The 25,461-nt window shown below is 39.7% G+C and overlaps 1 protein-coding gene across 1 annotated transcript in view; it reads left to right on the top strand.

Annotated features, from left to right (window-relative positions):
* The window catches only part of PEX14 (peroxisomal biogenesis factor 14), an 80,730-nt gene that overhangs the window by 50,960 nt on the left and 4,309 nt on the right, over positions 1-25,461 (top strand). The window contains exons 4-7 of the mRNA XM_063354192.1: positions 11,378-11,500; positions 18,290-18,363; positions 20,909-21,011; positions 22,253-22,350. Of these exons, the coding sequence (XP_063210262.1) occupies positions 11,378-11,500; positions 18,290-18,363; positions 20,909-21,011; positions 22,253-22,350 (398 nt within the window). The remainder of the gene's footprint in view (positions 1-11,377; positions 11,501-18,289; positions 18,364-20,908; positions 21,012-22,252; positions 22,351-25,461) is intronic.

Genomic DNA, 25,461 nt, shown 5'->3' with positions numbered 1-25,461 from the left:
CTAGAAGACAACAAACAGTGTTAAAAAAAAAAAAGGTATTTCCATTTTCAACATTCGACCCCAGTGACTGGATTTTGAGGGCAACATTGGGCCAAAAGGACACCAGAGAAATGCCATGTATTTTAGCACTCGTTCAAAGCAAAGAATTAATATGATGAGTCCTTGTGCAGTTTGGTGGGAGCTAGAAATCTGGAAGTATTTCCGAAGATGATCTACAAGCACAAAAAAAAGGATAAACTTGTTACTTGAATAAATTATTTGTTGCAAATGCCTTACCTAGCTCAAATGCATATAATGTATGTATAGATTCTCAAAACTGTCAGTTACTCTTTGTACATGATAATTGTGTCAGTCTCAAATGTTTTACAAAGGATATTGTGTAATATTATTCCTGTTTTACGGATGTAGAAACTGAGGCAGATGGAGGTTAAATGACCTACACAAGGTCAATAGCAAGGCTGGGAATAGAACACAAATGTGTAGAGGCTTTTTATTATACTAATAAGGAAACTCTGGAGGTGTGTTTGGCATGGTAATCGGAACCCTAGAGAACTAGAAGCAGTTAGTATGTTCTGTGCATGTCCCGAGGGAGCAATGATGAAACTCCTTTTCTACCTTACCACTCCAGTTCTCCGTGTGTGGTCACCATAGTTTTTCCACCACTTAACCTCGTTATTTTTACTATTGTTAGCATTAGTCGTCCTTTGGGCGTTTAATCCAGGCTCCTTTAATTTTCTCCAGAACTCTGAAGAGCTGTCGAAGGCACATGGGCAGAAAAAAATAACAGTAAACAAATCAAAAGATGAAAAATGAGCTTTTGAAACTTGTGCTCTTTTGTTGACTTGTCCCCTAATGTTTTTTGTCTTCGCTCTTCTTTTATCACGAAGGACCCTGCTTGAATATGTAATCTTAGTTTCTTAAAAGTTAATTTGCTATTGTTTCTTTCTTCTCCACCCAAGATTAACATCCTGTGTGATGACATAGATGGTTGTTGTCTAAATGGACGCAGTGTAACCAACAAAATTGTGAAGGGTGGGTGGAGAAATATTTATATAGTTGTGTTAAAAATTACAAAGTAGGTTTGCCTTTTAAATAGAAGGTATTTCAACACTTATTGGCAGCATCAGCCTTTAATTTTACAGGTGGCTAGCTTTGTAGTAGCATACAGCAAACAATATTTTAATGGCATGTAAAAAAATTTCTCTAAAACAAAAGAAAGAAGAACGAGGGTGATTTATAATCTGTAATGAATACTTGCTGACATGTCTTTTTATAATAGTGTATTAGCGTCTCTGTCTTTCTGGGGGAAACGCAAACCAGATTTACCTGAAACATTTGTACCATAATAATCAAATATGTAGTATTTAGTTGTTTTTTTCTTAATTGACCTTATCTTCTCAGTGCGATGGTACCTGACTCGTAGGTGTCTAACATTGATTCCACTTTATGGAAACTGGGTTAGAGGAGCAAAGACGCTCCATGAGGTTGTGAGAAAATACCTGTCAGACAAAGGACTTAGGCTCCTGTGTTCATGGCTCCTCGCCCAGTGTTGGTTTCTTTACATTTCCATATATTTTTCCATACATACTCCCATGTATTTTTACATTTTCTCAGAAACATGCAGGTTCTCCATGCTCCTTATAGCAACTTCCCAACAGAGGGACAACACAGTATGCACTGTTGTACTGCATGTTCAATGTTCCCTTCTGTGCGTTCTTCAAATATTAAAACTTCATTTAATATACACTTTATATGATTTTTTGTGTGATAAGTCTGGACTAATGGGTTTAGTTTGTTCCTGTCTAAAGTTTAAAGTTTTGAAAGTGAAAGAGAAAATAAATAACATTGAGGCAAGTTGCTCTCTACATTGCAGTTCATCTTAGTCTGCAGAGGCTACTCTCTGACGGGTATTGTCTAATGTAGAAAATATCTAGCTGGTCTTATTAGCGTTTGGGGCAATCAGTAATTCCAGAGTGATACGAGGAACTAGGAATGGTGCATCAAGACAGACTTTCTCATTCTTATATATAAAACTAAGTCATACTTCAGATATTCTGACAAATCTGGTTAAAGAATTCCTTATAATGGCTTGAAATTGCTGTTCTATTACACAGTTCCTTTCTTTTGAGTGTAGAGTTGGGGAGAAAGGGAGTCTGGTTCTAGAATTGCAGGCCAGCCTAGTCCAGTAATAACAGATCAGTGGTGACTGGAGTTATTCCACATGAGGGTCAGTTGCTAGGTCAAATCTAATATGGACCGTATTCAGGCCCATACCACTGAAAGGCCCCATTATTCTTCGCTGCAATAACAAAGGAGGTGTTGGAGTTACAGCTGTCTGGTTGACTGGCCGGCTCCTTCTACTTCAGTGCTGTAATTCTTATGATGTGCTGGCTCAAGTTGTTGGAAATACAGTTTAAAATTGGAGTTCCGAAGGTAGATCAAACCCAAACCTCCTGTAATGCCAGCGTTTTACCTTACCCAAATTTAAAACAACCTATGGCTTTCTCCTTAGAAGCTCCTAAAGATAATATTATAGATCAACGAATAGCCAAAAGCCAATCATTTTGTTACTATTGCTCAACAAGCTGCTTAACAAATTATTTTTTTTTTCACACAAAGTAAATGGATCTGAAGCACAAACATTTTCTGACACTGCTGTTTTTCAAATTTGTCATCAGTTTTGGTAATGAAGTTTAGTTTCTACGTTTTTGAAGTGCTGTGTGCCAAACTGATCTACTTTTGGAAGTGAACTTGTAGAAGAAATTAATATCTTTTCAGCTTTATAGAATGTTTTTTGCTGTAGTTCCCAATTTGATAGAAAGGAAATTTCATAGACCTGGTGTGTACGCTACATAAGTTACTGCATTTGTGTGTGCAGTGTTTTTCTTTCCAACCTTTCTTTCACGTAGACGGTTAGATGCTTTGGGTCTGACTGCCTTCTACTCTGTTTCTGCACAGTACCTGACCCAGCACCTGCACAGTGAATGCCTTTTGGGGTCTCTAAGGAGTATTATAATACAAGTGGTGAGGATGAGGAACCATCACCATGAAACTTGTTTCTTTGCCGGAATAACAGCAAGCATTTGTAGATCACAGGTTGGGTATGCTTGGAAATTTACCCATTTAATGTATCTAATACTTGTTTTCTCTGAATGCATAGTCTTATTTCTAGGGAGGTTGTCAGTTGTGGTAACAAAGTACGACAGCACTATGGTTACTAGAGTAGTGTCTCTTCTATTATCCAGATTTTCTGCCCTATGCGGGCTTCGTTTAAACAAATGTCAGAGCCTTGGTTATGTTCTGTTCCTGATAAACCGCCTTGGAGTTGGCATCCTGGCATAGAGTCCAAAGCTTTCAAACTCCAAAGTAGACATTAATTTGAAATAATTTCTAATATGCAGAGGTTTTTGTTCTCTATGTAGTGTTCTCACATCATGTACTGGCTGAATTGGATGTCCTGTGTTCCCGTGTTACAACATTGGCTTCCAGCTTAGTCACACGCATTGTCTCTTTATCACTAGAGGTGCAATAGAGAGGTGGACTTACCCTGCCATTGCCAGGTGCTGTTCTTCTGCTTGCATGATAATCGAAAGGAAAAGCTGAAGGCAAGAGACCTAAAAATAAAACCCATAGATGATGATAAACTAAAATTTCCCTCTGTTTTTAGGAGGAGAGATCTTTATTTATGTTACAGAAGGACTTGCTTGTTCTGTCTTTTTTGCTGATACTGGTATTCTTAGAATGACTCTATAATAGACAAGTCTTCGGACGAAGGTACCTAAGATGGAAATTTTGCTGTGTTTTTGCATATGCTTGTTGTGTAGGAATTTAACTGGGCTCTGTAACAAAACTTCTGGTTCTATAATTCAGGTTACTGAGGACTTCTGGATGTGTCTTGTTTGATTTAGAGTCGTGTTGCTGTCTGTCTTTTTTCTAATTTGAACTTTTTGTGAAGCAAAAATTGTGCCTGTTGAATTATGCTGTCTGCCAACTGAAGATTTGTTGTCGATTAATTCAAAAGTGAGGTGTCCAAATCTTGTTAAAGCTGTGATACCACTGCATCTAATAGGACTTCCGCATTTCAGAATCCTGAGTCTGAGTCCCATTATCCAGCCACTTTGTCCTGCATGTTGTTCCTCGTATTCTCCTCTTAGTGCTTTGGCCCCTGGAATATATAACTTTGTATTGGGAGATTTTATTTAAGGTATCCGTTTCTTTTTTTCTATCTGGAACAGAGATAACATACTTCATATAAGCAAGGAGCTTACTTTACATTAGAAGAGGAAGACCTGACCTCTCTTACTACAAGTGAAACTGTATTTTCCCTGCCTTGAAACTACCAGTGAAATACATTTTGCACTGGCTTATAATGCTGTGATTTATGCTGTGATATGCTTTGTGATATTACAATGTCCTTTTGCCTTTGTGTTTGATATTTTCCCCTCTAATAAATTTTAGTGGGTATGTTGTCAGTGAACAGGGTATTTACCCAAAATGCCCATAGGAGAAGGAGGCATTCTTTCTGCTGTCTGCTGCCTCAGAGAAGGAATCCTGTGCGTTTTTTTCCCTTCCCATTAATCTTACTGCCGTTTTTTTTCCCTATATCTTTCCTTCTTGTTTTGACATAGTATTAACAAGGGAGATATTTTTAAATAGAAAACAACTGGAAGGAATATATTTTTCTTTCTCTCTCATGTGCGTATACATACGTGTTACACACAAATGAGAATGAGTGACCAGAACCAACTTTTTCATTTTACATTTTGAACTTCTCATATATAGAAAACTGAGAAGAAAAGTTGTAGTACTTGTTCCTGTTTTTTCCATTCCAAGACATGCTATGCAGGTCACTTGCCCTTTCTTATTCAGAGTGAAAATACTTTGATCCAGTTTTCTGAAGACAATACCCATTTCATAAGAATATTTAATCAGTAGAAAATAGGGAGGATTTAGTTTGTTTGTTTAGTATTTAACCAAGTGAATAAAGCAGATTAGGGGAAGGGGGGGGACTGGACCCATAAACAAGGTGATATATAATATTTTTTTTCGTTCTCCTTTTAAATAAATACCGATCAGCTTTATGTTCAGAGACAATAGGAGCCGTTGGCTTAAATTTGCAGTTTACTGTATTTATGGCTGTAATATCAAGGTGCTGCCGTCGTAATTTCATGCCCCAATGAGAAGAGCAAGGTCGAAGCAAATGCTTCCATCGGCATCTGCTAACACACTAACTCATAAACAAGGCCCGGCTGGATCAGGTGGCACGGAATAATACAGGCTAATGAAATACAGCACAGCTTTCCATTACTGTTAGTTTTTACAGTGTCGTCATTACGTGTAATTTATGTTTAAAAAATTCAATTTTATACAAGGCTCTGGGAAATAGGGGTCTGCAGGTCACCCGACGACTTTTAACGGCTCTGAGAGTCCTTATTGCACTCTCCTGTTCCAACAAAATGTTAATAATAAATAAAAAAAAAATCCTCTTTTACTTTTTCTCTGGTTTGCATATCTTGCTCTGTCTTTTTAATTACAAGTGGCTGAGGAGAGTTTGGGGTTCTAGATGATGTCAGGAGTTATCCCCTTTACCGATGCTCCCAGAGGGGGGTCACTATCTGCTTGCTTTTCTTTTGTCTATCAATCACCTGGGGTCCTGTAAATGGAGTAAACACAGCTGAGGAGAGGGAGATACTTAACAACCTCTCTCCCAAACCCTCACCCTCTGACATTGCCCTCCTCTCCTCCATTACACTTCATTTTATTATAGACTCCAAAAAGCTTGGCCAGGAAGAGAAACTGCTGCCAGCTTTATTTATTTATTTATATTTGTTATGCCAAAATACTTTTTATTTTAACCTTTTCCTTCCTGGGTAGCTCACTGTAATTCTGAGCACTGTACCGTCAGTCAGGTTTTCCTTCCTTATTCTAGTGCTGTGCAACTGAGGTTAGAGCACCTTTATCAGTGCTGATTGCTGCTTCGTCACCCTGATGGGTTAAAGTATATAATGTTTCCGAAAGATTGCAATTGCATAATTAACCGTCTCGTAGATGAATGTAGCTGTAAGAATTCAAAGCCCTTTCAGTAACTTTTCAAATTACTTTTATTTCTGCATTTTTCGGCCTGACAGTTGAGACCAGTCAATTTCCCTTTGATGTTTGGGTTCCTTTACACAAAGTTTGAGCTGGAAGCGCAGCAGCAGGATGTTTACATTCAAATACAGCCTCTTAATGTAAATGAAGGGTAAAAAAATCAGAGTGATGTTCCGAGACCTTAGGTTTTGTTCAGATGTTGGGTTGGGCTCAGCCTCATGAATGCCCCGTGAATCAAGATGTGTGAAAGAAAATGGATCAGGAGACGGTGCCTTTTTGACCTTTTAGAAATGTGTTCAACTAAGCACAGAGTAGAATACAGGACAAACATTTGATAAAAGAGTCAACCAGCACTGCATGTAACTGACTGAACAGGTGGAATCATTAGTCTGGATCAGATCCCAGAAGGTTTTTATGATGATTCTTTTAAAATGTGGCCATGTTCTTTCTGAGCAGAGTTGACTCAGGGGCTTCCAGGAACAGGAGTGTAATGTCGTTTCAGGGTGTCTACCAGTAGATCTTCCTTTTAGTCATATGATTCCAGGCACTAACTTCGGGTAGTCATATAGTTTGTTGTGACTACACAAGTTATCCTGTTCTATTTTGTTTGCTTCTTGAGAAAAAGTGTGTGCATGTGTGAGGAAAACAACAGATTCCCCCCCACACACTGCCTTGCACCCTCCCCTGCCTTTTGTCCCCACACAAGGGTAGGTGTGATGGCTGCTCCAGGGTGGTCTGTCAGAGTGGTAATAAAGCTGTCTTTGGAAACCCACAAAAGGAACTTAATTCTTTCCACCACCTTTCCCTGTTATGGCAGAATTCTTAATTTCTTCCTAACCAAAATTTTCTCCCTAAAATTAACGTTGCCTTCAGGTTGTGAAAATCTTGCATGTATTACTGGATTGAGCAATACAAGGAGGAATATAATGAAGAAAAAGATATGCTCGGTGGATGGGATGGGAAAAAGGGTTGTCACTGAAACATCAGAGCCTGTGTTGGAGAAGAAGAAAAAACTTAGTGGCTCATCTAGTTAAGCTCATGCAAGGGTTTTGCATTGCAATTATTGCTACTGTGTTTCATCCAGAAAAAAAGAGAACAATGAATTTATCGTAAAGCAATGGATTGGGACTCACATATCCTGAGTTTTATTTTCTGACTGTCAGAGGTTCAGTTCTGACCTTGGAGCACTTCTCATATCTGTACATCTCACTTCTTCCTCATCTGTAAAATATGGATAACTACTCCTCTAAGTACTCCTCTACTTCAGAGTGGTCATAAGAGGAACAGTATTTTGATGTACCTGAGGTCCTTATATTAAATAGTAGTAGATACTATAAAAGGCCCTAAACAGACAGCCAAGTCTTAAAAGTTCTCAGGCAGAGGAGCTTTTTATACAATACCCAAGATGCAGGCACCAAGAGATGTTTGTGACAACCCATTTTATTCTCTGACTTGCTCTGATTCTGTGTTTGACAACAATTTACAGAGGCTGAGCGATCCCTGAAAATTGAGTGGCAGCAGTGACAATCACAAAAGAGGGTCAGCCAGAACCTGTGAGTGCAAAACAATCATGGGTGCTGGATTATTCAAATCAACACCCTGAAGCTCGAAAAAGAAATTTTAAGGCTTTGTGAAAATTATGACTAATTCTTTGCAATGGCTGTGGTGCTGTAGAGGAATTAAATGGATGGTTGGGGGAAGGGAATAGGTTTGCATTCTGTAGGGCTATGAAGACAGTTTCCTTGCATCCTTCTCCTCAGCTCAGTCCTTGCTCAGTACCCTCTGCGGTTAGATTATTCCTTGCAGATAGCAATCAACTGGAAGGAAGTGTGTGTCTAATTTGCATGAGATTATTTAAAACAAAAAAAAAGGTCTGCATTAGTCAGGGTGATGGTAAACAACGCAAAGAGATGCCTTTTATAATATAGCCGTGGCTCAGCTTTCAAAGCCAAATATAATTCACTTACAATTGGCAGTTTCCTTTATTGTTCCTTTTAACCTTTTGCATTCTGCATGGTCTTGATCTTGCTGCTACTCCAGAAGAACTAAATTGTTTGTTTTCCGAAGTGTTGAGAAAGTGGATTTAGAGCAAATCTTCTGTGATTTTGTTGACGTACCTATTTGAGAGTATATTAGACACAAACCTCTGGTTTTCATGGCACTGCTTGTGCATCCAAGGGAAGTGGCATTATTTTGGGGGTTGCCAACTTTCTGCTAGATTAGAAAAATGAATGGACCGTGGATACTTTTTTGTATAATACAGTGACAGAAGGACTGTGATAAAATAAAGCAAGGTGAGATATTGGAACAGATGACACTTTGATCTGGTTTAGAAATTCCCCCTTTTCTATGTAATTAATATATCGAGGTTGAATAATTTGGGGCGTGGAACCTCATAGCGTGTGCATACATGTGTGTAGGTGGTGAATCTGAAAAAAATTCAGGCCAAAGGGAATTTTGATGAGTTAGTTATAATTGCCTGGAGACAGTCTTAGAATATCTTGTACATTTTTGTTAGTGTGTGTGAGATATGACAACCATGAAGACAGGTATATTTCTGAATCCACAGATGACTAGTTGCAGTGCAGATTTATTCCACATATATGCTTAAGGAATCAGCTCCGGGAGATTATTCCCTTGATGCTTGAAGTCCAAGATGACAGGGCATTAAAAACATCTTGTTCAGATGAATAAAAAGGAGGTGTTCCAAGGTGATGGCACTCCCAGTCTTCTCTGATAATTAAGAAGGGATGTAGTTGTGATGTTCTTTTGTATAATGCCACTAGTACCATGAACAAGACCACTTCACAAGGCAGCAGAATAGTCCCGGGAAGTAATAACAGTTTTAATTTGCACTACTTTGCACAGGCTTCAAACCAGGAACTCAAATGTGAAAGGTTTCCCATCATTCTATCATTCACATCAGCTTTTTCTTCACAGTACAGCAGGGTTTTAATGGAAACAGTGATACTTGAGTGTCCCTGGTTGGCAAGACCTGAATAATCCTAGAACTGCATTTTACCTGCAAAATATTTTAGTTTTTTTTTCTCAAACAGGATGAGAATAGAAGGGGCAGTATGGTTAGGAAACAATACGCATTGTTTCCTGCTCTTTTTGTAGAATCCTCCATATCTTCCGTGTGTTTCTAAGTGTTAAATATTATCAGATTTGCTGTCTTTGGATGGAAATAGAACAAATGCCCTATTCTAGTGGGAGCCACGTTTGCAGCCAGCAGCTAATGTTGTCTCCGTTTTTATGAAATTCCATAGTTGCTAGTGATCTGCAGTGTTGGCATCTGTTTACACTTTCTCTTACATTGGATGATTAGGAGCTGGTTAAAACAGTTTCTTTCTGATTAGCACTTCCCTTTTTAACATGGATTAGACATCATAAATACTGCTTTTGTGACTAGAGCAGTAGGGTGAGTTGTGTTCGTGTGCCTTTTATTACTCTCACTGCAAGTCTTGTTCCATACTGTTATGTGTGGGTTTGGTTCCTTACAATTTGAGGCATATTTCAACTACAAGTCAAGGGGTGATTTTGTCAGATTGCAGGAGCAGAGATCAGGTGCTTCAGATTTTTCTGAAACAGATACTGTTTCTGACACTGACAATATTCTGTTATGTTAGAGAAATCACCTAACTTCTTTGTGCATCTGTATCTGCACTCTAGAGTAGATAGAATAGTCTCTCACAGGAACTCTCAGTATCTCACATACTCACAGGAATAGGGAAAAGATCTGTTAATAGTTACAAAGCCTTCTGATGTGCACTGTGCTAGTGCTTTATAATATTAAATAACAGTTTTGAAACAAACTTGCGTATTTATTTCTGGCAATATTGTTTGTGCTACAGATTATTCTGTCTAGACCCCCAGTATGCAGTGAAGTTTAAGATCTTGAAAAAAATTCTTGAAACTTAGGTAATATGCCCAGCCCAGCAGCCTGGCCATTTTCTATGTTGTATCTCCCTGTAATGTTAAAAAGCTAAGTGTTTTAAATGATTAAGTTCAGAAATTTCATCTACCAGCAATACTTCATGGATCTTGAGTAGAGGTGATGGATAGAAAGTATTCCCTCATTTTTCTCCCACTGCCGTCATATTCATACCATTTTCCTCACTGTGCTCAGTCCTTACAACAACTGTGTGAGAATCAAGTGGTCTGTTTTCTCTTTTAAGACATGCAAAGACCTGACGGTTTTTGCATACAGGCTGCATGCATAGTCAAAGGTCCTGAATCACTTCACATGTTCCTTCCAGCAGGGACACTGGCTTTCTATCTGCTTCTGTGCAGGAGGATAACACAACAAATAATACACAGGTGTCCAGGCCCCACATCATGGTTGCCAGCTGAGTACTAAATTCTTTTTCTAGAGGATGTTTTCTACTATTGGAAAAAATAATCCAGCTGTGCTTCTTTCTTCACAGATGCTGGTCATCGGGAATCCTTTAGCTGCTTTTCTTTTCCCCCTTGTTGGCCAAATCCTTTCCATATGTTGTGGCCAATTACAGATGGTCATCCTGGCATTTCCTGATGGCAGGAGTGACTGCACCAACATGTACCATGTGTGCCGTGTTACTACAGCTCTGCGTGAAATAAAAACCAGGCTGCCCTAGGGCAATCTAATCATGCGGCAATAGGCCGGGGCAATGCTAAGCTGAAAGTTCGGGCTTGGCCTTGTTTTGATCTGTTTTGTTATAGTTTTATTTCCTCCTTACATTCTGTGTCCCATTCATACTAATCACAGTCAGTCCTGATTTTTTCTTTTTATTTCTGCATTTGTCATAAAATAAAGCAAATTATTCCCGTCTTCGGAAACGATCTAGACTAATTAGTCGTCTAACCCAATAATTAGTTTTTTGTTTCCCTGTCTGTTTTCATGCATTATTGTTAGTTTTTTCCCCTCTTTTTTTTTTTTACACCATTACAGATTAAAATGAGCCACATTTGCAGTTGATGGTATCTTTTTTTCGGGGGAAGAATGGAGAATTGCAATAGAAAGCTACTTCAAAAGCAGCAATAAACTCAAGGATAAATTAAGGAAATTGAATGAGCCACATTTGGAAGCAGCGTTGAGGCTAATATTCTGTCGCTTAAGGTTAAATTGCAACAGAGAAAGAGAGAGGGAGACATTCCAGTGAATCCAAAATTGGGGAGGCATTACTGCTCAAGTCGGTGCCAAAATTCTTTGCAGCTTGAAAGGGTTCTGCCTGGCTTGAGAATTTAATTATGCGTGCATCAAGTGGGTAAAGGTGCTAAACTGATTTCATTTCCTCTGCTCCCCCAGGCCTGACAGATGAAGAAATTGACCTGGCTTTCCAGCAGTCGGGCACAAGCACGGAGGAGCCACAGTCCCCGGCTCCTGCTACACAGCTGGTGCCAACTCAGCCCTCTCACCCTGTGGTGTATAGTAAGTAACACTTTGAAAAAATATCTGGTCCTGTAGCTTTCCGCAGTGATTTCTGCAGCAATTTCACAGAATTCTGTGCAAGATCCTAGATTTCAATTCAACTAATGCCATACTTTTTGTCAGAATCGGACACCAAATGTTACTTTGAATGCACTTCATAGTTGTTGATGCCTGTGACAAGATCATATTACGCAAGGAAAATGAGATACCAAAGATCAGCGTCTACAAACAAACATCATACATACTAGCTTATGACATCTCTTGACCTGAAGGTGCACAGTCAATACAAATTAGATTCTGACCCACTATAAGGACTTGAAAAAGCATTTAGTCAATGTAGGATTCGGTCTTCCCTTCTAAAACTTAAGGTCATGCTTCCCTTCATCAGTAGGGTTTTCTAATACTTAGATGATTAATATACGATAGAGCTGATAGATTCTTGGATAGAAGGTCCTGTAAAAGTGCAACACTATAAAAGTGCAACATTACTACTATCTTTAGTTACTGCAACAGTGGACTCTGTTCAGTAAACTGTTGGACATCATCACAAAGTTTTTATTTTAGTTAGAGGACGTATTTTCTTAACTAGTCAGGAAACCAGTCAGTTCATAGAATCATAGAATATGTCGAGTTGGAAGGGACCTATAAGGATCATGGAGTCCAACTCCCTGATCCTCGCAAGACTACCTAAAATTAAACCATATGACAATGCACCCCAGTATGAATGAGTTTTAAGAGTGCTGTCAGGTTACAAATAATAATAAACAGTTATATGTATCCTTAATTTTAACAAGCTTTCTTTCTTCAATCTTAAATAATCTGAGGGGTGACAGCAGAAATTCTGTGTAGACTGTGTGGATGTGATTGTATGATTTTGTGTAGAAAATACACTCACAAAGAATTTTTAAAGTCTCAACATAATCTGTGTAGACTCTAAATTTACATATATATTTGCATTTTAAAACAAACCTCGCAAAAAAGTATCTAAGCTCCAAACAATAAAAACCAAAGTACACACCATTAAAAATCCATCAAAAGAAGCTGTTCAGCTACATGTGTGTCTGGCAGTTTGAAAATCACTTCACTTACCTGCCAAGTATTAAGAATAGGATTTTGATACTGCTCCTAAACAGCTCTAGGTCAGATACTGACCAATATAACAGTCCACTTAGGGCTGTATTTATTAGTTTATAGCATAGTTTTGCTATTGCTAGAGACAATACAAGACTTGCTTTCTGAGTTTTTAAATACTCTGGTTTGGCACAGTTTGGGAAGAACAACATTTGTGACGGAGTTGGGCTCAGAACTGGAACGTTTCTGACTGCTGTATTGGGTGTGCTGGTGAACTCTAGGCCTGAATTATGCCTCCTGGGCTAATACCTGTCTGCTGTAGGTCACAGAAAATGCCAGAAAAGCAAAATCTGCTCTCTTGCTGAAGAAACAGTGCCAGATCTCTCTTAGTGCTATCCATTGCTCATTCAGCTCTTACCACAACCCAATATTGGAAGAGGTAATCTTCCCTTATTTTATAGTGTTCCACTAATATCAGTAGGGCAGGAAAGAAGTAAGCAATTCAAACTGGAAAACATTGTCATCGTTGTTAACCCTTGCAGCTTTATCCCTGTTTGTTTTTTTTTTCCTTTTACTATTTTGGCTTTCCTCAAAGCTCCAGCTCCCAATTTCTTCTTACTAGGTAAGAATCTTAGCTAGTATTTAAACGTCAAAATGTTCCCAGTAACAGCTCCAAAGAGAAGTCTGAAAGTATCATTCTGTAATGCTCAGAAACCAGAGGTGAGTAAAAATGCCACGAAAGTAAAGCTTTTGTAGGGGCTGTAATTGTAAACTGGTGTTCTAGCTTTGTGATCTGATTGGTGCTTTTTAAATAATTTGAAGCAAAAGCTTTTGCCTCTGAGCCAGTCCTTTTTAGCAACCCCTAAAATCAGGGAAATAGTGACAATAGATTCATCAGGTATTGTTCCTCCCCTCTCTTGTCGTTCTTTGCAGACCTTCTATTTAAGCTTAAATAGCTAAATATACACGGTATTTGTTTGACCAAAATACTTATTTTGATTAGGTGTCATCTGTGCCCCGTTCTAGTCCTTGACTGGTGTAGTACTGGTGGTGTTAATGATGGATCCATCTTTGTGTCCTCCTGTTACGTGCTTTCCATGGTGTCAGAACTGCAAAAAGAATATGTGAATTTCCCTAGAGCTGATGGATGAGACTGTGCAGTGGCTCAGTGCTCTTTCAAGGTGCCGTGTTGGCTGTAGGTTATTTCATCAATTGGATGCTAATCCTGTAATGAATATTTCTGAATTGGTCCAAATCTGCTTCAGGACAGTTGTTTCTGTGATAGTTTACTAAGTCAATTTATCTTTCACAGCTTTGTCAGGGGTTGTCATGTACAGAGAAAGATAGATACTGCTTTTTCTCTCTATCTGTTATGCTTATCTTCTTACAAAGTATTCATGACACTAGTGTTGGAATGCTTCAAGGTTTGAAGTTGAAAAGTATATCTAAAGGACTAAAGAGATAATATAGTAGACTGCTGAATCTCTAAGTTGACTTGTTGATGGTGACAACTCATATTGGAAGAGCTTATATTGGAAAAAATTATGATCCGTATTTGCTTTCGCCAGAGAAGACATCTGAGTTTCTTGCGAAGCAGCAGCTGATCTGCTGGAGTTTAGGTCTTGAAGACTGTGAACCACTTTGTGTTTGATATTTTTGGTTCTTTTTAAAGTTTTTTTGAGTAGATTTGACACCTGTACACAAAATCACAAAACCAGAGAGAAAGAATTACCCTCTAGAGAGCAAAAAGGAGGAACAGCTGAGGAGGGTTCTGTCCTGAAAAGTGGCAGTAGCTAGTGTCTTAAGAAACCTAATTTCTCTCTGTCCCCCCTCTCAGCAAGGGGTTGCTGCTTCATGTTTAAAAATTGCGTTAAAACTGTGGGTTACGAGTACAGAAGTTCAGAGTTTATGCAGCGGGAATGGAGCAAACAGCCGAGTTTGTGATCTCGCCACCAGCCCCAGTGTAAGATGCCCACTCTTGTGACTCAAAGTAATAAATCCTATGCACACCTTTTGATTTTATTTGCTTGATCTCCTGCTGTTGTCAGTTCAGTCTGTTCTAATTTTTTAAGTTGCAGGAAATAATTCATAACACTTAAATACTTGGGTTTGTAAATTATTGCTTAATTTGTACATTATTTGTACATTATTACTTAATGTTCTAATGTTTTGTTGGAAATAGCTGTTACCTATGTAAGTACTTTCTTCTTCTTGAAGAGTTAATGAGAAAGAAGCATATTTGTAAGCCTTCAGAGTAGAATAGTTCTTGTATACTGAACTCCTGTGTTTCGTTTAAGAGAGACAATAACTTTTGGGAGGAAGAGACAAGAATTAAGTTAAGTTTCTAGACACTGTATTTTAGCTCAATACCATGCCTACTATTTCTCCTCCTGTTCTGGAGGAGTAATTCCTTCCCTCCAGTTTGTACTTTTGCCAAGAGGTGTCAAAACTGCTTTAAAAAAAAAGCTTAAAAAAAACTTGAATTTGATTAATATAGAGAAACAAGACTTTGCCTGACTGATAATAAAACTGATAAATGACATTTGAATTACTTGTAGCAGTAATTTATTACATAAAATATCTTTTATTTGACATGCGATTAGTTGCTGGAAGCATCACTCAATCTGACTAGTTTAAACATGCTCTAAAATGAACCCCCAGTAAAAAACCAGGGCTGTCTGCTGTTGGCGTTATGAAATATACTAATCCAGCAGTGAGGACAAAAATCCGACTTTAAATATTTAAATGATTAATTGGGTTTATATTTTTTTTTTTTGCTTTTCTAACCCCTATAATTACAAGCAAACTCAGGGGAGTTTCTGAGCAAGGTGTGCAAAGCTGCATGCTTATCATCCAGGTATTGTCTGTGTTCTTCCCCAGGGTATTTATGGTCTCCATTTATGGGGTTTTGTGCAGATTTTACACCTGCTTAAAAATCAGCTCCAGTTACTGGTTTTCTTGCCATTTGGATCTTCTTCTCCCATCCCTGTGTGTCTTCATTATGTGGGAGACTGTAGCATACAGACCGTTTTCTCTTACAATTAAAAATGGTAACTAGAATCCGAACTCTCTGTTGTTTTCCCCAACTCCTTTCCATGGGTTCACTGTTTGCTCTTGGAAAATCACCTCTTCCAGCCTCAGTTTCTGCAGTTTTAAACGTGGATACTAGTGAGGCTGACCTTACGTGGATGCACAAGGGCTAATTAACTGATGTCAGGAAAGTTAATTCTGAGATGAATGGGGATCTTAAAAACAGTGTTTACTCTGGAACTGCAATTTACAGTTGCTGCTGTGAAAATTAAATATACTTACAGAAAACACACATTTAGAGCTGGAGAAAATGTGTGTGTCCCTTCCATTTGCCTTTTGAGGGTCTCTTATGTAGAATGGTTTGTTACTTCCCAATGCCTAAACTGAAGAGTAACTGGGCTGTTAGTGTCTTTTCACTTTCTTTGAATTTTATTCTAGTTTTACAAGTGGGGAAATTGAGGATATACAAAGAAGTCAGTGTGAGCACTGAGGTTACAACTGAGAAAATTCTAGCCTTCTCTCCAGCCCACATTTTAGATTAGAGTATTGCAGAGAAAAAGGAAGATTGAACGTGGATTTTAGGCAGGGCTGTGACATTCTTCATAACATTGTAAAGTTGATGTGGTCAATGCAGAGCCTTTACTGCGTCCCTCACTCACTCACTTTTCCTCTCCACCCCCCTCACTTTTTTTTGCCACAAGACAGAATTATTTCACACATCTCTAAAACGAGTAAAATGGCATTTCAGCTTCTTGTCTTTATAGACTCTCTGAACTTTAGGAAAGATCATTCTGGTCCCTTTTCATTAATAATGAAAACCAGGGGGCAATAAAATGTTCTTAGCTCAAGCATTACAGGAATGGAGGGAGAGAAGAGTGAGGTGAAGGGGCAAAGCGGACAGGGTCCTACAGGTGTCTCTCCTTTCTACGCGGAGGTCACCGCAGCTAGGAGGTAGTTAGGGATAGCCAGTCAAGGACAGCCAGTCAAGGACTGCCATGGACAGGCCACAGTTGGACCCACAGACCCTCTGAGGTTAATTAACCCTTTACAATAGGCAGTTCAGCCTGGAACAAGTTGCATTGTCATAGAAGGATATTTGTAGTCAGAAGTTCAGGGCAGAGAACTGGACATTCAAGAGACTTCAGATACCAGAAATGACAGTGGGAGCAGAGTAAGGAGAGCAAAGTGGGATGGATGACTGGGGTTTGCAGCACGATTAGCCAGAGATCATTTTAAATCCTGACATGTACACAGCCAGTTACTGCTGCTTAGCTGACGTGTGTTAACTCATTAAGTTAAAAAGTTATGATAATTTGATCATGTGCCTAAGCTCCAAAACTGCAACTGCAGCAACCCAAAATGCTGCTGGTGACACTATTCACCAGTTCTGACAGAGCTGCTTTAATTTGTTCAGATTTCTAGCCAGTGGATAATTTGAGGATCTGTGTCCTAAAACACAGCAAGAAGCTCTGAGTGCCAGTATTTGAGAGTCAGTGCCAGTCTGTAGAGCCTGAGGGCTGGGATTAGGAGTAACTTTTGCAATGCAATGCCCTGTAGAAAATCTTGGCAACAGGAAAAATGGCAATAGGTGAGCAAAGCAGAAAGGAGACAAGCTTGCAGCCATTTCACCCAGTTAAGCCTCCCTTTGAAAGCCTAAATTGAAACTTTGGAGAACAGAATGCATTTCCGAGATGTTGTAGGTCACATGTAGATTTGGATCTGTCTGTTTGGAGACTATAGCGGCCTCCACCTCATCAGTTCTACCCACATCCTGCCACTGAACTTTAGGAAAGATCACTCTGCATCCTCTTTATTATTAAAGAAAACCGGGGGCAGTACAAGATTTGTTAAGGGAACTGCGAGGGAGGTGAAAGGATAAAGCCGGTGGAAAACTACAGGTATCTTCTGATTCTGCTTGAAGGAGCAGAGCATACCATATCTTTTGCTCTGTGGAGTCTCTAAGCTTCTGTGCAGAATTGTGTGTTAAATATCTCAAGCTTTTATCTACTTCTTTACCTCTCTCTGTAGATATTTAATTGCATATTTTCTTTCTGCTGTTTATGCGTGCTTTGGTCCCCATTCATAATTCAGGCTTGAAAGACACTGGATCCTTCCTTATTGAAATGGTCTGTAATTGCTGACACAGTGTTTGTAAACCCATTTATTGCCCTAATAGATTTCTCTTCTTTCTCAAAATACTTACTTCTTTCTTTTTTTCTGCACTCTTCTGGGTCTCTGTCCCTGTCCCTATTTTCAAAAATTATGATAACGGAGAACAATTGGTATTCAAGTAATGAGTTAACCTTAGCTAGTACTAACACCACAGCCAGTTATCTGGGGAAAGTGCAGTAGGGTTCGCAGTGCCTTCTGCAAGGAAAGAGTAGGGCAAAACAGCTTGATGGAACTTTTTTAATTGCTGCTGAGATTTGTCTCCCTTTGACACTTTGTGCGAGGCCAGTGTCAATGCTGGAGGTCTGGACAGATGTTTCAATGTCCTAGGGCCAGAAGCCTGCACATTGTACCTGAGGGACTACCAGCGTCTTAATGCCCTGGGCTCAGTAAATCTATGCCTGCTAAGAAACAGCAGAACTGGCTTTATTCATTACTCTTTTCTCTGATAGAATGGGTGTATGAAAATATTGTCATCTGCAGTTCTGATTGTGATTATTTCTTGATTTTGGCCTTTAGGTCCACGTGGCTACAGATGGCGAGATTGTGGGGCTTTGGTTGTCATACTGGCAGGAATTGCCTTTGGATTCAAGGTAATATCTCCCTCAGTACTCTTACCCTGTACTCTGAGAGAACGATGTTATGCTGCTTGCGTCCAGAGGATAGTGTTGGTTCCAAGCTGGTGGAGCATCTGTTCTTACTGGCACTGCCATTGATACATGTGAGAAACGTAGACACTTAACATGAAAATGCAGTGTCAAAAACTGGCAATCAAACAAAACTAGCTTTTAGCAGTGGATCTCAAACTGCTAGAAACAAGGTCATTTTCATCATGTATATATATTTTGGAATTTCTGAAGTTGGGGAAACCGAGCACAGTTCAGTAAAGGGATTCTCTCAGCATTGGCTAGCAGACGGTACTGTCATAGCCCCAGTCTAATGATTTGTCCACTGGTGATCCTGCACCTTGGGTAGGAAAGAATCTTCTTTGATCAGAACATTGAAAAGAAAGTGCTAATTTCCAGGTCTGCCAAACATCCTCTAGTTCTACTCCAGTGTGCTTAGAACAAGGTAGACCAAGCGCGTGTCTGCTTGCGTATTGTAGAGACAGCAGCCCCTTCTTGTTTCTTGTGCAATGTTTCTCCAATTGAACATATTCTTTCACTCTAGATTTGCTTTCCAGCAATGTGGTGACATTAGATAACGTCTTTGGTAAACAATCATATTCTGTGGCTGCATAGAAAGACGTAAGTGGTTCAGGTCAACACGGCAGAGTGTAAAGAGCTTTGGTCCAGTACAAGTTGTGTCTTATTTTTGAAAAAGGGACAGAGGTGAAGACTGAATGAGAGGTTGATGGTTTTCATGGTTTTTTTTTCTTTAATTAACAATTACTGTCTTGTTTAGTAAAATCTATTTTACAAATAAAAGTGTTGGCCTTCTAGTTTAAAACTAGTTTTCTTATCCTGTCCTATCATTAATTTTCTGCGTCTCAGGCTAAGAAAGAGAGGCCAGATTAAGCAACATGTTCTATCTCTGCAAGTAAAGTTACATGGCTCAAGAGAATGGCTTTTTATTGAGATATGTTGTCCCTATGTTTTTATATTAAAGTAGTGGTGACAACCTTACTGATCTTTTCATTCTTGCAAAGAATGGTGGAGCTGATAAGTGTCCAGAGAGACAGCAGCTGCTGGGCCTTGCAGACCTGCATATATTTCTGTTACTAAATGACACATATCTAACACATATTGATGATTTACATAAATTTTTTGGCATAATGTCACTGATGCTGTTAATGCATCCTACTGCTGTATTTTTTGTTTACAGATCTTGCTCTGCTGTCTGTCCAAACCTCATAATGCATATTCTGTGCCTAGCAGAGACCCATATTCTTTTATAGGAGTAGGACATCTTTGGAAACAGTTGATAAATTCCCTCTGCTCTTCATGAGATTCGGAGGGAGTTTGAAAATAGTGATTTTTATATGAAAGATAGGACGCTAGGATACAACATAGTTGTCCATGTGTGTTCTGTGAAGATTAAGAGGGAACTGTTCATGAAAGTCATCAGAAGTCATTTGCTTTTCAGAATGTCTGAGCGTAAACATGTGCTTTGTGAGGGTAAGAGCTGTGTACAGCCACACTGAAATCTTAAACCAGTGCTATTAAGTGTAAAAGAAAGCTGTTCCACACATGTCAGTTTGGATAATCAGCTCTGTCTCAGAAACCATACTGTATGTATGCCCCTGCAGTGGGTGTACATGGATCAAAAGCCAGGATGAAAAAGAATTGATAGGCTTTATCGAAGCTATTTCCACATCCTAGACCATCCTTCTCGCATTTTTTTCACCTGCCATGTTGTGCTTGGATGTGCCCTTGTTAAAGTGCGTATTCAGCTCATAGGAGCAGTGCTGCAGAAGGATCCATGGTAGTCAGAGGAGAGTTGTGACCTATTGGATCCAGACCATTCTCTGCAAGGGCAGAATGAGGTAGCTTTCATGGCTATGTACAGCGTCACTGAACTGCCTCCCATCCTGTACTAGCTTGGTTCTCACTTCCTTTAGCCCTGGTTCCTTCATTCTCACCTACTGTTGTTAGATCTGCTCCTTTTCCTTTCTCTTCCCTGTGCTCCAGATCTCTGCTTTTCCCTCTGTGACTCATAACCCTTCCCCTGCCAAGGTTCAAAAGATTTTATAATACCTGTCATTCCCTGGCTTGTGCTTCCTCTGGCCTTTCCTGGGCTTTTCTGTTCTTCCCGCTTCCGAATTGCTTGCCTTGTAGATGTAGCTCAGATGCTGCGACACATCAGTGTGTTCACATTCGAAAGCATAAGATCTAAAATTGTATTCTATGTGAGGGATGTTTCTCTGGACTGAGAGCTGTCCCACGAAACCTTATATGGAGTTAGGAACTGTTTTTTAGCACCCCCAAAAATGTAACACAGAACTCGTATCTTCTCTTCTGCAACTTCTTTTAAAACCTACTATAGAGGGAATTTCTTTTCTCAGCCAGGTGTGTGGATAAATGATCACTGTCTCTGTGATAAAAGCTGAGGTGGTGGGCTTTGAGGATGTTTCAGGTAGATTAGAAAGACCGCTTTGCATATCCCTATTTCCTAAAAAAGTTTCTGTACTCCATGCAGAAATATCTGCTTCCTCTCATCATGGGACAAAAAGAAGACAGGAAACAACTTCAGAGGATTGAGTCAAACATTTCTGAGATGAGTGGCAGTGTGACACAGACAGGTAAAGATTAATGACTCCATCAATTCACCCCTCAAAGCCTTTCTCCCTGTATCCTCCATTCTGCCAAGACCCCCACCCTTTTCTTTCCCTCCATCTCCACTTTATGTGGTGACTTCATTTATCTGCTCTGAGAATCTGTTCACATTTGCAAATGAAGCCGCCGTCATTTCGGTTTAATTTGAAATTGCTTGTTTACTGTCGGCGCGGCCTCAATTAATTATGTTTTTACGGAAAGGCTCCCAACCTCAGAATATTAATAAGGGGAATAAAATGACAGCCTTTCGGAGGGCTGTAAAGTTCATTTTTAATTTCTGCTTCTCTGATGTTTTCAGGGGCTTTTTTTTGGTGTTTTACCCCCACCTTCCATCTGAAAATCCAAGGAAGGGTCAGGAGAGTCTGTAATTACTGTGCCTCCCTGACCTTAGCCACCTTCTCTGTTATTGACTCTATAGGCTGTCTATTCATTACCCAATGCCCTAATGATGGTCTGGATTAGCTGTTACCTGTCACACCAATAGAGTTTTTAATTTTATTTTATTTTATCAGCTTGTTTACTGCCTGGAAGTATTGAAGTAGAAAAAGTTCTCCTGCAACTGGAGTTGAGTCCAGCAGAAGTTCTTCAGTGTTTGCTGGGGTGTAGGAGGGGAATACAGGGTGTTCTCTTGAAAAAAAAGGGGAAAAGCGCAAAGTTAGTGGGATGGAAAAAAATATGGTTTTCAGCAGTAAGTTTGTCAAAGATGTTGAGGTTGAAGGAGTTGATGGGTGGGAGGATGCCAATTACACTTTTTAGTGGAGGGTGAGAAGAAAAGCATCTTTCATTTCTCATGGTACCCTAAGGTCAGTCCTGAGACCAGCCTCTTCCCAGATTGGAGCTAGCCCCAGTGTTTGCCTGTGTGAGGCCCAAGATAGATAAATGATACAAACATTGTATAAGTTCAGGGAGATGTACAAATCATAAACCAATATAATTAGAAGGGAGAGGTTTTGGACGGATATACTGTGGGCTATAGACATCTATACAATGGAAAGATAAACTAGAAATACTGGAGGTTAGATGCAGTGCAGGTAGATTACCCATAGTGCAGATAAATCATATGGATTAAAGCGAGCAGGCGGGCATAGATAAATTAAATATAGTAGGAATAGAGGCATCTTTGTAGCGAGACAGCAGGAAGGACGTGTGCGAGTGCGTATCTGTGCATATATCTCAGTTTAACACTCTCCTGCTTTTTCCCTCACAGTGACTCAGTTACAGACGACTTTAGCTGCTGTCCAGGAACTGCTAATCCAGCAACAACAGAAAATCCAGGAGCTCACCCAAGAACTGGCTGCTTCTAAGGTATCCACTTCAAACTCTTCGCCTTTAGAACATCACCATCTTCTCATGGCTTCTTTTGCCGGCACGTGGAAAGCACCTTTTGAGGTTCACAATCCAGCCTTCAGCTCTGTCATATCCCCAGCCAGTTTCTCTGTATCTGACTTCTCCATAGGCAGTCTGTTTAAAGCACTGGATATTAATTGGGTACTTAGTGAAATATATCTAACTTCTGAGAGGGCTTTGCTCTATAGCTTTGTACGTAGCCTGTGTGTCTGAGGCCTCAGACCTGTTCTCAGCTCTGTATCTTCTGCATTGCATTTGAGATTAAATAATGGTGCTGTTAGTCCGCTGAGCAAAACAGGTAAAGGCTAGTTGTGCAGAGGTTTTATTTGTGTTTAATATGTACTTTACATGTTTATATTTCTTCTGTACCCTTGTACATTGTCAAAACAATGACTTAATCCTGTTCAGCCAAGCACACACTTGAAGTACTGTATTTTAAAGTCACTTGTGCAGATCCAGGCCAGGTAACGGCCAAACATTCTTACTGTTTGGTTTCTTGTTTCGATGATTTTGGTCATCTCAGTGTTACAGGTGGCCCCATCCCAACCACATTAGTGATGTACGGTGGTCCATTCCTCTTGACTCCTGACTTGACCCTGGCAATAAAACCATCAGTTCTGACTAGTTTGTGTTGTTACATGTGTAACTACAAGTAACTACTTTTAACCAAAATTGATTTTCTTTCGGCAATGAGAATTAGTGCTTTTCATCTCCAGAGTACTTTGTAGCCATTGGCCTAAGCATTCTATCAGCCAGTAAGTGTGAGGTGAGGTGGATTTGAACCAGTCACACAGAGATGAAGTCTTTCTTTCACTCACTAACTTGTGATTATTCAGGGCCCAGTCATCTTGCAGTATTCTCTGTACAGGGAGAGATTTTTCTTTTTGATGTGAAATCCCTTAGACAATGCTTACAATCTTTTCCCTCTACCATGAACAGTTGTCTTCTCCCCTTACCTATACTTTAATCTCGTACAAACTCTTTGATGGTGTGTAACTAGTGGGCCACAGCTGACTGTGTGGTGTGCACACTGTACAGTAGGAATCCCTCAGTGGCACAGCTGTAAACCCAACCATGAAAGCCAGTTTATGGTCACAACACTCTACTTCAATTTTCCTTGGGAACTGTGGCCTGACAGTGGCCTGGAGCCAGTCCGGAAATTGGAAAACTGTTTTCAGGTCTTAAGTGTTAAGATTAAGACCACATGTTGAGCTTTAAGAAGGGAAAAGGGCATAACAGTCTTGGTGGTTTAGAGAGTCTTGAAGAAGTTTTTCCTCCCCCCTCTCTACCCCCTGCACTGAAATGGTAGCACACATTGTTATGATATCTAAACCTCATGTGTACAAAGAAAAACTTGGGCAACCCCACAAACCAAAGAATAAAAGCTGTGTTTTCTCAGCTGTAATGTAAGTTTTTATATCTGCTTTTCAAACTCCTACTGGCATGCTGTAAAAAATTAAAAAGAGGGACTTTAAGTAATTAAAAAACGTACATAAAAATTCAAGGCTTGAATTTTCTACAACTGTTTTTTAAAGAGACTGGCTAAAAAGCCCCAGATGTCAGATTTTATTTCTAAATCCTAGGCATCTGGCACCATATGTGTTTTGGAAATTTGAGTCCTTTGCAGGCCAGTGAGTGGAAATCACTCCCTTGTTAATGTGCTGCTGTAGCTTTCAAGGTCTTGGAAAGCCAGAACAGTGGCTCCTGGATTCTTGCTGTCTGAGGGCTGGGAGTGTGAATCCCAAGGGAACGCATCTGTGTATATCACAGCTACTACAGCCTGAGCCTCTCCCAGCTCACTGGGTTCACAGCCCAGAAGTCACTGTGAGGAGTGCTGGCTGTGAAGGTGTTCAGGGTTACTCAGCACTAGCTGAAGTCTGTTTAAAGAATAAGTAGGAACAACCAGTGCTGGCTACATCTAGTACAGACTGCTGAGGAGTTTTATGTTATTCCTGGCTTCCTTTGTCAGGGGATTTATTAAGAGTATCTCTGGAGCAATGCTCACAAATGGGTTCATTCCTAATGGTTTTTAGCAGAAATTACTATGGGAAGTTCTAGACATGAGTGTTCTTTGGTTCCGTACTCAGCCCATGGCTACAGGAGTTGCTAGAGTGATAGGATGGGGTAACGATAGGCCGTGGTCTGTCTTTCAGAATGTTCCTCGCATTTCTCTAGTTCCCAAAAGGGTTATAAGAAAGATTGCCAAAAGTATTATCTGCAGCATGTTCTCCTCACTTGTTACCTTACTCTAATTTCTCCCTGATATCCCATAGCAATTCAGATGCGGTGCTGACAGAAGCTGTACCAGGCTTCCATGAGTTCCTTATCATCTTTTCCCATCAAATTGCATTCATTGCCTTGGAATATCCAGGACAGTGCCTAGTCCAGCTACTTTCTGGAGATACAATCTGGTAGCTCAAGCATAGCTCTCATTCTTCAGATCTAGTAGGGAGAATTTTTTCAACTTTCAAGCATCAATTTACCAGCCCAACTCTAAACACCACAGAGTGCAGATAACTGATTCTTTATTCCATGATTTAGGAGAAATGAACAAGTGGTTTTAAAATAGTTGTTAATATATAATATTTGAATCTGTTGCCTCAGCTAACTGCAGTCACAGGAAAGACTAAAGGACCTGATTCAGTGCAATTCCTGCTGCCTTTCAGGATCCTAGTTCTAGTTCTTCTTCTCTAGAAATCATTCATTAGGTCAGTGTCAAATGATTTACCTCTTTGTGCATTATTCTCTGTCTGATACGTTGGTGGAAAATGTCCTATGTATACCTAGCTTTGTCTGAATTCTCACAAGTGCTAGTCTCCTTCTTATCGAAAAAGAAAGGTCCTTTTGAGATGCTTGAGCAATGGTTGCACACGGTATGTTGGAGACAAGATTAATTAGTCCCGCAAACAGAAAGCGAATATTTGAATAGTCTTAGTACCTTGAGATAATTATTGTTTCTGATCATTGTGGGATCCGTTCAGGTCCTTCTTTATTGTGGAAGTTGTTTTGCTCAGATCTGAGAGATTTTAAATGGTAGAGCTTATGTATGTTATACTGAGGACTCAAGAT

This window comes from Chroicocephalus ridibundus, chromosome 16, assembly GCF_963924245.1.
Source record: "Chroicocephalus ridibundus chromosome 16, bChrRid1.1, whole genome shotgun sequence".
Taxonomy (NCBI): Eukaryota; Metazoa; Chordata; class Aves; order Charadriiformes; family Laridae; genus Chroicocephalus; species Chroicocephalus ridibundus.
This window is presented reverse-complemented; position numbering and strand designations above follow the sequence as displayed.